The sequence below is a fragment of the Miniopterus schreibersii genome, assembly GCF_964146895.1.
Source record: "Miniopterus schreibersii genome assembly, chromosome: 8".
Taxonomy (NCBI): Eukaryota; Metazoa; Chordata; class Mammalia; order Chiroptera; family Miniopteridae; genus Miniopterus; species Miniopterus schreibersii.
This window is the reverse complement of record NC_138109.1, coordinates 19,737,343-19,749,533: the sequence shown is the minus strand read 5'-3', so window position 1 is coordinate 19,749,533 and position 12,191 is coordinate 19,737,343. Positions and strand designations below refer to the sequence as shown.

Sequence of the window (12,191 nt, the reverse complement as noted above, 5' to 3'; positions counted from 1 at the left end):
GAGGAACTCCTGGGTTCCAATCCCATTGTAGGATTCAGGTGTTGCCTCGTACAGCGAGCGTTCCTCCCAGTTATGGTTTCTCCTCCCTTCACGATTTCCCTTTAATGGAATGGGGGTGGCAGGTGGGGGGTAACAGGCAAAAGGGGAAGTTTCACGGGGGAGAGTTTGAAATCCGGAAGAGGAAAGGAGTCGTTTCAGGCTATTCCTTCCTACCCCGGTGGCAGGGAGAGGGGGAATGGGCCTGCAGCCAGATGGGAGGAACGGGATGTGGAGGGAAGGGGAGGGGTTTCCCTGCATAATCAAGCTGGATATTTACATTTGGGTCTGTGTTCTGTTTGGTTATTGCTGTTGGGCATCGTGACCCTGGGGCCTGGCTCTTCACAGCAGTGCAAGTGGGTAGGGATGGGTCAGAGGTGTGGCTCTGGATTAATTTGCCTCAAGTCAGCTTGTTAAAAGCCAGTTCACCTAATGAGGGGTTTCTTTGACTATTTTGTACATCTGCTTGGGTATCCTTTTATTTCTGCTAACCCTGGGATTTTTTTAAAAACCCATTTGGCTGAGGGCATTTCCTCTCGTGAAGAAGTATTTATCAGATTTGCAGCATTTGATGAATGACAGTATTATTTTGTGCCCTTGCTAGTGTCTTTGTCTAGCATGGCTCTTTTAAGGACTTGAAGCCCATTTGTGGAACGATAGTATAATTAATCACCGTAAATTGATATGCATTACCAAAGGGATACCAGAATATCTAATAAAAGATAGTTTTAGGTATAGTGGCCTTTTGTTCAATCTGAATCCATTTTCTCCCTGTTTCCCAGGAGGTTCCTGGGGCCTGGCCCCCAACACTATGAAGAGCCCTTGCTGAGGCCATGAGGGGTTACCATGGCGACCGAGGCAGCCATCCCCGCCCAGCCCGCTTTGCCGACCAGCAGCATATGGACGTGGGCCCAGCTGCCAGGGCCCCGTACCTGCTGGGCTCCGGGGAGGCCTTCTCCACCGAGCCCCGCTTCTGTGCCCCAAGAGCTGGCCTGGGACACCTTTCTCCCGAAGGGCCCCTGAGCCTGAGTGAGGGGCCATCGGTAGGCCCTGAGGGAGGGCCAGGGGGGACTGGAGTTGGGGGGGGTAGCAGCACCTTCCCCAGGATGTACCCCGGCCAGGGCCCCTTCGACACCTGTGAAGACTGTGTGGGCCACCCACAGGGCAAGGGTGCCCCCCGCCTGCCTCCTACACTCCTGGACCAGTTTGAAAAGCAGTTGCCAGTTCAACAGGATGGCTTCCACACGCTACCATACCAGCGAGGTCCAGCGGGGCCCGGGCCCGGGCCTGGGCCGGGGTCTGGCTCTGCCCCGGAGGCCCGCAGTGAGAGCCCCAGCCGCATCCGGCACCTGGTTCACTCCGTGCAGAAGCTCTTTGCCAAGTCCCACTCTCTGGAGGCCCCGGGCAAGCGGGACTATAACGGGCCCAAGGCTGATGGAAGAGGTGGCTCTGGGGGAGACAGCTACCCTGGCGCAGGCTCCGGAGGCCCCCACACCTCCCACCACCACCATCACCATCACCACCACCACCACCACCAGTCCCGGCATGGCAAGAGGAGCAAGAGCAAGGACCGCAAGGGGGATGGGCGGCACCAGGCCAAGGCCGCTGGCTGGTGGAGCTCTGATGACAACTTGGACAGTGATAGTGGCTTCCTGGCGGGTGGGCGGCCTCCTGGGGAGCCAGGTGGTCCCTTCTGCTTGGAGGCTCCAGATGGGTCCTACCGGGACTTGAGCTTCAAGGGGCGCTCGGGCGGGTCAGAAGGCCGCTGTCTTGCCTGCACTGGCATGTCCATGTCACTGGATGGACAATCGGTCAAGCGAAGTGCCTGGCATACCATGATGGTCAGCCAGGGCCGGGATGGATACCCAGGGGCCGGGCCAGGCAAGGGGCTCCTGGGTCCAGAGGCCAAGGCCAAAACCAGGACTTATCACTATCTGCAGGTGAGGTTCTGGTGGGGGTGGGGAACAGGGTCGTCAGCCTTCATAGTGTCGTCACCCAGTAAGCTATGCAAAAGGTTGGATGGGAGCCAGCTGTTCCCATGATAGAGGGTCTGGATGCAGGGAGGCTCTGCCCTGCTTCATTCTGTAAGACCTTGAGCCCCTTTTGGGACCTCAGTTTCCCCATTTATGCAATGAAGGGCCCCTTCTGTTCTGACATTGTGTGTCGGTGCCAAGAAGGCCTCCCCTTGGCCTGCTGTTTTGGACGAGCTGTGCTGGCCTCTGTCTTGTGAAGTTGCAGGCAGAATGCGGTTGAGGGTAGGCAGTGAGCAGGAAGTGTGGTGCTCCCTGGCTGTAGCTACCCTTGAGTTTGGAGGTCAGCAATTGGAAAGCAGCTCTCCTGCCCCCAGGCCTTCTCCAGACCTCTTTCTTCTCAAATCTAGGTGGTCCAGATATTGTTTGAATATGAAGGTTGGTTTGAGAATGCGCCTCTGCTGGCGTTTGTCATCCTGGGGTGCCTGTGGCGGGACACCTTTGAGGCTGTGGAAGAGCCTGGGAACCTGTCCCCTGGGTTTTCCTAGGCTGAGGGACACGCTGAAGCCTGAGCCAGGACAGGGCTTCCTGGGATCGGATGGTGCAGCTGATAGCTGGCATGTTGTCCCCAACCTGTCTCACCACGTCCATGGTCTCTGCAGATGAGCTAGAAGCTCTGACTGATTCTCCTCATGGAGGCTTCACCCATCCCAGCTGTCCGCTCCATCTTCTTACTGAGATGGGTCAGGGGCTCGTCTCACCATCAACCTTCCTCTTCTCTTGTCTCAGGCACCGCTCCCGCACCTCCTGAGATATTTTAGAGGGAAAAGTCAATACAAATTCTAGAAGTCCAGCAGACTTAGGGTTACCCCCCAAACCCACATTCCACAGAGCTAATCCACAGTCATTCATTCAGTGGGTATCTCCTGGGTGCGGTGGATATAAAGATGAAGACACAAATGCTGCTTGTGAGGAGCTCAGTTTAGAGGTGGGACAGAGAAGGAGGCAGGAAGACCACAGTGCGCTAAGGCTGCGATGGGAGAGCGCGGTGGGCACCACGGGAGCAGAGGCGCCTGTCGCCTACCCCGGGATGATGGTGGTCAGAGCAGCTTCTGGGAAGAAAGTCCCCTGAACTGAATCTCAGTGCAGAAGTGGATTGAGGGTGTTCCAGGAAGAAGCCACAGCGTGTTCAAAGGTGTGGGAATCGAGCTTGCGCATGTCTTTTGGGTGTCACTGGTCTTACTGGTAAGTTGTTCACATGTTAGGGCTCTTCTGGGTGGGGGACTCACAAAAGCTCCAGGGAACAGATGGATCACAGTGGAAGCAGGAAGGGGTGGGAGCAGGAGGGGAGGTTGGAGACTGCTAGGATTCAGGGCTTTTGGGTTGACCTTGGATTGCCCCCTCCCTGGGTAGAGAGCTTCTCTAAGCTGCAATTGAAGGGCCCAACAAAAAGGGTGCGGAGAGAGTACTGACACTTCCCCCATAACCGAGCCCTCGTCCTTTCTGGAGCCTCGCCTCCACTCCGCTGCTCCCTGCTGCTACTCCAGGGCTGCCCTGACCTCCCTGGGGGCTTCCTTGTTAATATGCACCTCACAGTGTCCTGCAGAGGAGGCAGGAGCTCCGCAGTGGCTACGGAGTGGGAACCCTGCAGTGTGGCAGAGCGCGCCCTGGCTGTCCCATCTGCTAGCCTGCCGCTCTCTGCCTGCCTGTGGCTCATAGAATATGGGGAAGGGGAATGACCCATCAGGGTCTGGGGTTCTAAGGCATCTTAAGAGGGAGGTCTGAGCCCATTTGGGGGAGAACAAGGGGCTGCAAGGACCCTCCAGACAGCCTGGGGCACCCCTGGCACGAGAGCAGAGGAAGCTGACCCCATCAGACTAAGTGTCTTTGTTGGATCCCCAACTCTTTTATTGAGACCCTGTACCTCTCACTGGTCCCCAGCTCTCCCTCAACCCTGGTTCTCCCTGTGGGTTCCTTCATGGGGCCCCATCCCATCCCTGGGTCCCTGTGTGCCCACTGATGTCTGTTTCCTCACCACCTCACCAGTCTCATCCCCACATTCTCTTCCCCCCCCCCCGAACCCTGAGCCCTGTCAGACCTCCAGTCCCACCCCAATTTAACCTGCTCTTTATAATGGGTGTTTTAAATCTTACCTCCCACCCCAGCCCTCTCCCCCACACCTTCATTCACACTCACTCCTTACAGTGTAAGCTAACCGGCGTGGACACCCTCACTTTTCTGTCAGCTCACTCATGTAGATCCCCAGCCATCCTCACCCCCTTCCATTTTGGCTCAGGAGATGCCAGGACCCCCCATCCCAGGCTGATACCTCTAGCAGGGCTTAAACCCGGCCCCCTTCGTCCCTGAACTGTCTGTACCCCTCCCTCCCCACATTTAAAGACTATCTTTATGGGCTTTTTCGCTCATCCTGAAAACATGCCCAAGTCTCTCATCCTAAAAAAAAAATCCTCAACCTTATTCCCCCTCCCATCTCCTATTTTTCCTTTACATCCAAGTTCTTAGGCCACAGACCCCACTTCACTTCCTTTCACCCTTCCCTTTGCTACAGGCTGACTTCCACACCCCATCCTCTAAAGTGTCCTGGCAGAGGTCTCTTGAGAGCCTTCCGATGCTTATAATAATTATAGTCAACGTTCAGCGAGCTCTTTCTATGCGCTGGCACTCTATACTGGCTCACCAACCCTGTGATGTCCACGTAATTATCACCAATTCACAGATGAGGAAACAGGCTTAGAGATTCATCGTTTTGCTCAAATTCACTTAGCTAGCAAGTCATGGGGCCAGAATTTGAACATAGATCTAACTTCTGAGCTTGAGTTACTAACCTCTGAATGCACATGACATTTGACATTATCAACTCCTTTTATTCTTGAAATGTCTCCTGTTTCCATGACATGTCATTCTCTTGACTCCCCTCCTACCCCCTCTGCCCACTCCTTCTCAGGTGACTCCATAGGCTTCTCTTCCTTTCTTTACAGTCCCTTTTAAATGTCAGTGGATTCCTCCCCAGCTCTTTCTCTGCCTCCCCCCCCCCCAGCTCTTTCATTCACTCCTGTGGATTCAGCTGCTGCCCATGACTCCCACATGTCTGCCTCCAGCCCAGATCTCTCCACTGAACTGCAGAACCAAACATCCAACCACCTGCTCGACAGTCCTCTGCCGAACTCAACATGCTCAACCCTGAGCTATCGCCGTCCCCACACCTGTTTCTCTGGGATTCTGTGGCTCAGTGAGCGACAGCACCATCCCCCAGGTCCTCAGCAGCAGCCTCCCAGTCATCCTCGACTCTTCCCTGCCCCCTCACCCCCCACATCTAATCAGCCTCACTGATGCTCCTTAACACCTCTCATTTCCATCTCTTCCCCCTCAGTGTCACTGTCTTAATTTAGGCCTTTGCATCTCTTGCCTGGAGAGCAGGATCAGCCTCCCCATCGGGTGGTCTCCTGCCACCTTAGCCCCTGCCCTCCCCTGGCCCTCCACCATCCATCCTCTGTTTAGACTGTTAGAATGCTCTTTCTGAAACACAAATCTGATGTCACTCCCCTGTCTAAAACCCTCTATGGCTCCTTGCAGAAGAAAGGGAGGAGAGATGGAGGTTTTGGGATACAAGCAGCTTATGAGGGTGAGGGACAAGGGAGGGTAAAAGGTAACTGAGGTCAGGTAATGCTTCACTGCCGGGGATGGGTTGACACAGACCACTTTGACCTCTGATCTTTGACATTTTGGCACCTAGCATGTCACCACCCACCTAACTCTCTAGGTTGACTTCAATTAAGTAGCGCAAGGGCCTTGCAGGATGGTGAGGCATCTCCCGTAAGGGAGGGTGTGGCCCGGCCAGGCGACCTGCCTCCTGCTCCCAGCCTGTAAGCTCCGGAGTGTGACCTGCCCGGGTCAGGATAGTGCGCTCCCACTGGCAGTGAGGAAGGAGGCCCCAGGCCTGCAGGTTAAGTAGGGACGCGTCTGAGAGACAGAGGCCCCTGTCCCTGCAGGTGCCGCAAGATGATTGGGGGGGTTACCCCACTGGGGGCAAAGACGGGGAGATCCCCTGCCGCAGGATGCGGAGCGGCAGCTACATCAAAGCCATGGGGGATGAGGAGAGCGGGGACTCCGACGGCAGCCCCAAGACGTCCCCCAAAGCGATGGCCCGGCGCTTCACTTCCCGCCGCTCCTCCAGCGTGGACCAGGCCCGCATCAAGTAAGGACTGGGGGGGTGGGGTGGGCGGGGGGGGGGGGGGCGTGGGCCGCTGATGCTGGGTCCCTGCAGATGTGTGTAGAGTGAGTGCCAGTCTGTTCCCTGCTTAAGGTTCAACTGGGGAGTATGCTCCATGTAAAGAAGGGGTCACTCTGTTAGCTCCTGAGTGCCTCTTTGGAGGAGTCCCTTTACCTTTACCCAGGGGTCTTCTGTGGGATCTCTGTCTGGGGGCTTCTGAGGGGTAGAGTCCGCTCAGGGACCCCAGTGCTCTCATGCTCCCCCCTGCCTCCTCACCGACCCCCATTCTGAATCTGGAATTTTGACCTTTCCCAGCTGCTGCGTCCCACCCCGGATCCATCCCCGGAGCTCCATCCCTGGCTACAGCCGTTCCCTCACCACCGGACAGGTAGGGAGAGGCCCAGCATGCCCAAAGGAAAGGGTGGGAAGGAGATTCAGTCCCATGCTCAGTGTAGGCCTTACAATCAAAGGCCTGGCCAGGGAGGGAGTGCAGGTCTGATTCTGGGGGAGCTGGGAAGCCTGCCTTGGGCCTCCTGGAACTGACTTGGATTGGAGATCTCAGAGTCATATCCTTAGAAACCAAGTGTCCTGAAAGTGATGAGCATGTAAGGGCATCCGCAGACCTCTCACTTCCCCAATCCTGACCTGGCCTGATTGCTCCCAGCCCACCCCACGCAAAAGGCAGGATTGATTGTACAGACGGGACAGGCAGAGCTGCAGTCTCAGGTGATCTGGGCCTCTTTCCCCACCACCTCCACCTGTGGGACCACCAGCATGACATCTCTCAATGCCTCTGTTTTTTTCATCTTTAAAATGACAATAGTAGTGGTATTTATCTCACAGGGGTTTTGTGAGCATTCAGTGAGAAAATGTATGTAAACACAAGGTACCTGGCCTCAAATTGCTATTTTATAATTTTGAGTTCCATATCTAAGTGTAGACTTTCCCTTAACTAAAGGGAAGCAAGTAGGTTTAGTAATTAAATGCATGAGATGGGGTTGAATTCCAGCTCTGCTACTTACCAGCTGAGTGACCTGGGGCAAGCTACTTGACTTTTTTGAGCCCCACTTTTTCTATTTAAAAATAGGCATCATAATAGTGTTCTTGGCACATAGCCAGCAGTCCATAAAGGTTAGCTATTTTTACTGTTTGCTGGGGAAAAAAGCAATGCAAAAGGCTGTCCACTTTGGCTCCTGTTGTTGGCTGCTGCAGTCTCTCAGCATTTCTTTGTTACATTTCCTGAATCGGGGAATCTGATTGCCACAGCCACCTTTTCCCCTCAGACCAGCCTCTGCTGCTAAAGCCACTAGTTAACACGCAGTTCCTGTTTTACCTGACCCAGCAGCAACATCTAACACAGCTGATGACTCTTTCCTTCCTGAGACACCTTACTCAGTTGGCTCTGAGGACACCACACCTTTTAGGTTGCTCTAGGTTCTCTTTCTGGCTGCTTATTAACTCAGTCTGTGCCTGAAACTCTCCAGGACCTGAACATTGGAGTTTTTCGGGGCTTAATTCCTGGATTTCTCTCTACACTTACTTCCTAGGTGAGCTCATTTCTTCGAGGCTCATGGCTTTAATGATTATCTAGAGCCCGATAACTCCCAAATGTATATTTCCAGCCCAAATCCGCCCGTAAGTGCCAGGCATGTATATCTAATGGTATATTAAAATCTCACTTGGATGTTTAGTAGACATCTCAAACTTAAGATGTCTGGAAGTAAACCTTCGCTCCAAATCCCTCGCTTCACCCAGTGTCTTCTCTGTTTCAGGTAATGGCAACTTTATCCTTCCAGGAACTCGGGTCTAACAGCTTGAGTCAGTCTTGACTCCCTTCTCTCTCTCCCATCCCATATCCCGTCCTCCAGCAAATCCTGTTGGGCCCCCCTTCAGCGTGCATCCGGGACCCCGCCGCCCCTCACTACCTCCACTGCCACCACTCCAGGCCAGGCCACCGTGTTCATTTGTCTGTCCTGTTGCACTGCCTTCTAGTTGGTCTTCTGCTCTTGCTCTTGTTCACTCAAAACCCTCACCTTACTTGGAGGAAAATTCACGGACTTTACTATGATACATAAGGCCCTGCAAAATCTGGTCCTTGCTACCTCCGAGTCCCTCTCCTCACACTGTTCCCTCCCCTCACCCTCTCCAGCCGTACTGGTCCCCTTGCTGCTCCCCTGACACCACAAATATGCTCCAGTCTTAGGGCCTTTGCATCTGCTGCTCCCTCTGCCTGGATCTCTCCTTCCCAGACACTCTCACGGATCCCTCCCTCAGTTCTTTCAAGTCTTTCCCCAAACGTTGTAAAATTTAAATTTTGGTCCTTTCTTCTCCCAGCATTTTCTATTTCTCTTCTCTGTTTTTTCTTTTTCTTTTCTTCTCCTCAGCACTTTGCGCATTCATTGCTTATTTCTCCTGGGAGGTATAGCTTATAATCTTTGCTTTACAGAACAGGAAACAGGTCTAACACACTAGAGATGTCATTCTATTATCTATAATAATGTAATACTTTTTGCCCTTAAGTCTATGTTTTGATTTAATATTTTCACAGAACATCTTTCAAAAAAATTTGTCTCATGTTTTACATATATCTTTTGTAGTTTATAGCTAGATTTTATTTTATATACATTCTGACGATTTCTTGAGAGTTTAGTATATTTATATTTATTGTGATTTACTGATATGCTTGGATTTCTTTCTTTCTTTTTTTAATCCTTAGTGAAGGATATTTTTTCCATTGCTTTTCAGAGAGAGTGGAAGAGGGGGAGAGAGAGAGAAACATCGATGTGAGAGAGACACATCGATTGGTTGCCTCCTGCACGTGGCCCAACCAGGGCCAGGGATTGAGCCTGCACCCAAGGTACATGCCCTTGGCTGGAATCGAACCTGGGAGCCTTCAGTCCGAAGGCCAACACTCTAACCACTGAGCCAAACCAGCTAGGGCTGGATTTATTTCTGTTATCTTACCTTGTGCTTTCTATTTATCCTGCTGTTTTGGCTGATGCTTCTCTACTCTGCTGCCTTCTTTTGGGTCAATTTCCTTCATTTCTCTCCCCACTAAATATCACACTGGCTGGGCAGTTATTATTCCATTTTCATCCTTTATGGTTACTCTTATAATTCAGTGTGCATATTTGAATGAGCAAAGTCTGAAGTTGACAATCTTCTACCCTTCTCCTGAACAATGAAAAGACCTTAGGACACTTGAATTTTGATCTCCCCTTCCCTTCTTACACTGCTTGTTGCCCAGTATTTAAGTTCTACCTTCTTTTTACTTCTGCAAATTAGTTTTTAATATTGTTGTTACATTTTACGCTCTTAGTACTTGACTATATATATATCTATATATCTATACACTTACATCTTTAACTCACCCCCATTTCATTCCTTCCTTTTTTTTTTTTTTTAAATCCTCACCTGAGGATATGTTTTATTGATTTAGAGAAAGAGGAAGATGTTGGGGGGAGAGCAAAACATCGATGTGAGAGAGAAACATTGATCAGTTTCCTCCTGCACGCACCCCGACTGTGGATTGAACTCACAACGTAGGTATGTGCCCTGACCAGGAATCAAACCTGCAACATTTTGGTGTGTGGGATCATGCTCCAACTAACTGAGCCACCTGGTCAGGGCCATTCCTTCCTTTTAAAGTCTATTCTTTGTAATTTTTTCAGTGAATGTTAGTAGTAAACTAAACATAATCTAGTTTATTATAGAATTCTAGATCTACATTTATTTTCTCAGTGTTTTGAAGATATCCCTTTGTCATCTGTCTTCTGTTGTTGCTGTTGAGAAGTCTGCTATTAATCTAATTGCCTTTGTAGGTAATTTTCATTTCTCTCTGATTGCTTTTGAGATCTTGTCTTTGATTTTGGTGTTTTGAAGTTTCACTATGATGTGTATCTGTGTGTTCCCTAATACGAAGATTCATGTCTTTCATCAAGTCTGGAAAATTCTCTCATGGTTCCTGTTTGCTGGTACATCTTTCTTCATCCTTTTACTTTCAGCCTACTTGCTTTTATATTCAGTGTGACAGTCCTTGCCTTTTGAATGGGCTTGTCTTGTCCATTCACACTTAATGTGATCATTGATATAACTGGATTGTGTCATGTAATATTTGTTCCTCTGTTCTTCTTTTACTGTCTTCTTTTGCATTAAATAAATACTTTTAGTATACCATTTTAATTTCTTTATTGTTAATTCCTTTTACAACATTACTCAGATTATTGGTGGCTGTGCTGGGAATTACAATGTGTATCTTAACTTATTAAATCTAATTAATTCTGGTAAAATATAGAAGCACTCTTCCAATATGTCTCCTTCTTCTCTCCTCTCTTTGTGCTGTTATTGTTATATACATTATTTGTATACATGTTAGAAACCCAGCAATTATTAGAAATTAATGATGGTATCATAAATTGCCTTGTACAATCTTATTTTTTTAAAGAAGTGAGAAAAATATATTTATAGAGTCTTTTATATTTATTCACATATTTACTATTTTTGGTGCTGTTCATTTCCTCTTGTGATTTTGAGTTACCATTGGGCGTTGCTCCTTTTAGCCTGAAGAACTTGCATTAGTATTTCTTGTAAGATAGGTCTGCTGCCAATAAATTCTTCAGTCTATATTTATTTGGAAATGTAGTTTTACTTCATTAAAAAAAAAAAATCTTTATTGATTTCAGAGAAAGGAAAGGAGAGGGAGAGAGAGAGATAGAAACATCAATGATGAGAGAGTCATTGATTGGAGGCCTCCCGCATGCCCCTGACTGGGGATGGGGCCCGCAACCCGGGCATGTGCCCTGACTAGGAATCGAACCCCGATCGCCTGGATCCTAGGTTGATACTCAACCGCTGAGCCACGCCCAGCTGAACTTACTTCATTTTTTGAAAGATAGTTTGCTGGATATAGAATTCCTGTTGACAGTTTTTTTTTTTTAGCACTTTGAATATATCATTCTACTGCCTTTAAGTCATCGCTTCTGATGAAAAGCCAGTTGTTAATCATGTTGTTTTTCTGTATGTGATGAATTGTTTCCTCTTGCTGCTATTAATGTCTTCAACTTTCAACATTTTGACTGTAATGTGTCTGGATGTAGATCTCTTTATGTTTAACCCACTTTGGATTCATTGAGCTTCTTTAATCTGTAGATTAATGTTTTTCATCAAATTTGGAAAGTTTAGGGCCATTATTTCTTCAAATATTTGTTCTTTACCTTTCTATCTCTCTTCTTCTGAAGTTTCCATTACATGTATACTGGAATACTTGATATTGTCCCATAGATCTTTGAGGCTCTGTTCATTTCTAGTCTTTTTCCTCTCCATTCTTCAGATTGGATAATTTATACTGATCTAGCTTCAAGTTTACTGATTATATCTTATTCTGAGCCCTTCTAGTGAATTATTTCATTTCAATTATTGTACTTTTCAGCTTCTGAATTTTCATTTGGTTCTTTTTAAAAAATAATTTCTATCTTTTTGTTACGATTTTCTGTTCATTAAGTCATTGTTGCAATGATTTCCTTTAAATCTTCAAACATGATTTTCTTTACTTATTTGAACATATTTATAATAGCTGCTTTGTAGCCTTTGATAAATCAAACATTTGGGAACATTTGCATTTTCTTATTTATTTGAATGTTTCATTTTCATTTTTGTTGTTGAATACTGAACATTTTAGGTAATATATCTGTATTCTTATTTTACCTTGAAGGTTGTTATTGTTTTGTCTGTTTGTTAATCTCAGGACTAAATCTGTGAAATCCATCTTCCCTGCCAAATGCAGACTCTGATGTCTCCACCCATTTTTTTTTCTTTCTTGTTTTTATTCTGTCATGCCTGAAGTCAAAAGTCTAGAAATTTCTCAACCACCATCATTATCTCTTCAAGTATTACTTCTTCCACATTCTATCTAGTCTCTCCTCTGAAACTTCTATTAGTTGTACGGGGGACCTTCT

The 12,191-nt window shown here is 48.5% G+C and overlaps 1 protein-coding gene across 1 annotated transcript in view; it reads left to right on the top strand.

Moving 5' to 3' along the window:
• DLGAP3 (DLG associated protein 3) overlaps positions 1-12,191 on the top strand; it is a 53,271-nt gene that overhangs the window by 19,749 nt on the left and 21,331 nt on the right. Inside the window, exons 3-5 of the mRNA XM_081145691.1 lie at positions 819-1,976; positions 6,017-6,222; positions 6,553-6,625. Of these exons, the coding sequence (XP_081001817.1) occupies positions 870-1,976; positions 6,017-6,222; positions 6,553-6,625 (1,386 nt within the window). The 5' untranslated portion in view covers positions 819-869. The remainder of the gene's footprint in view (positions 1-818; positions 1,977-6,016; positions 6,223-6,552; positions 6,626-12,191) is intronic.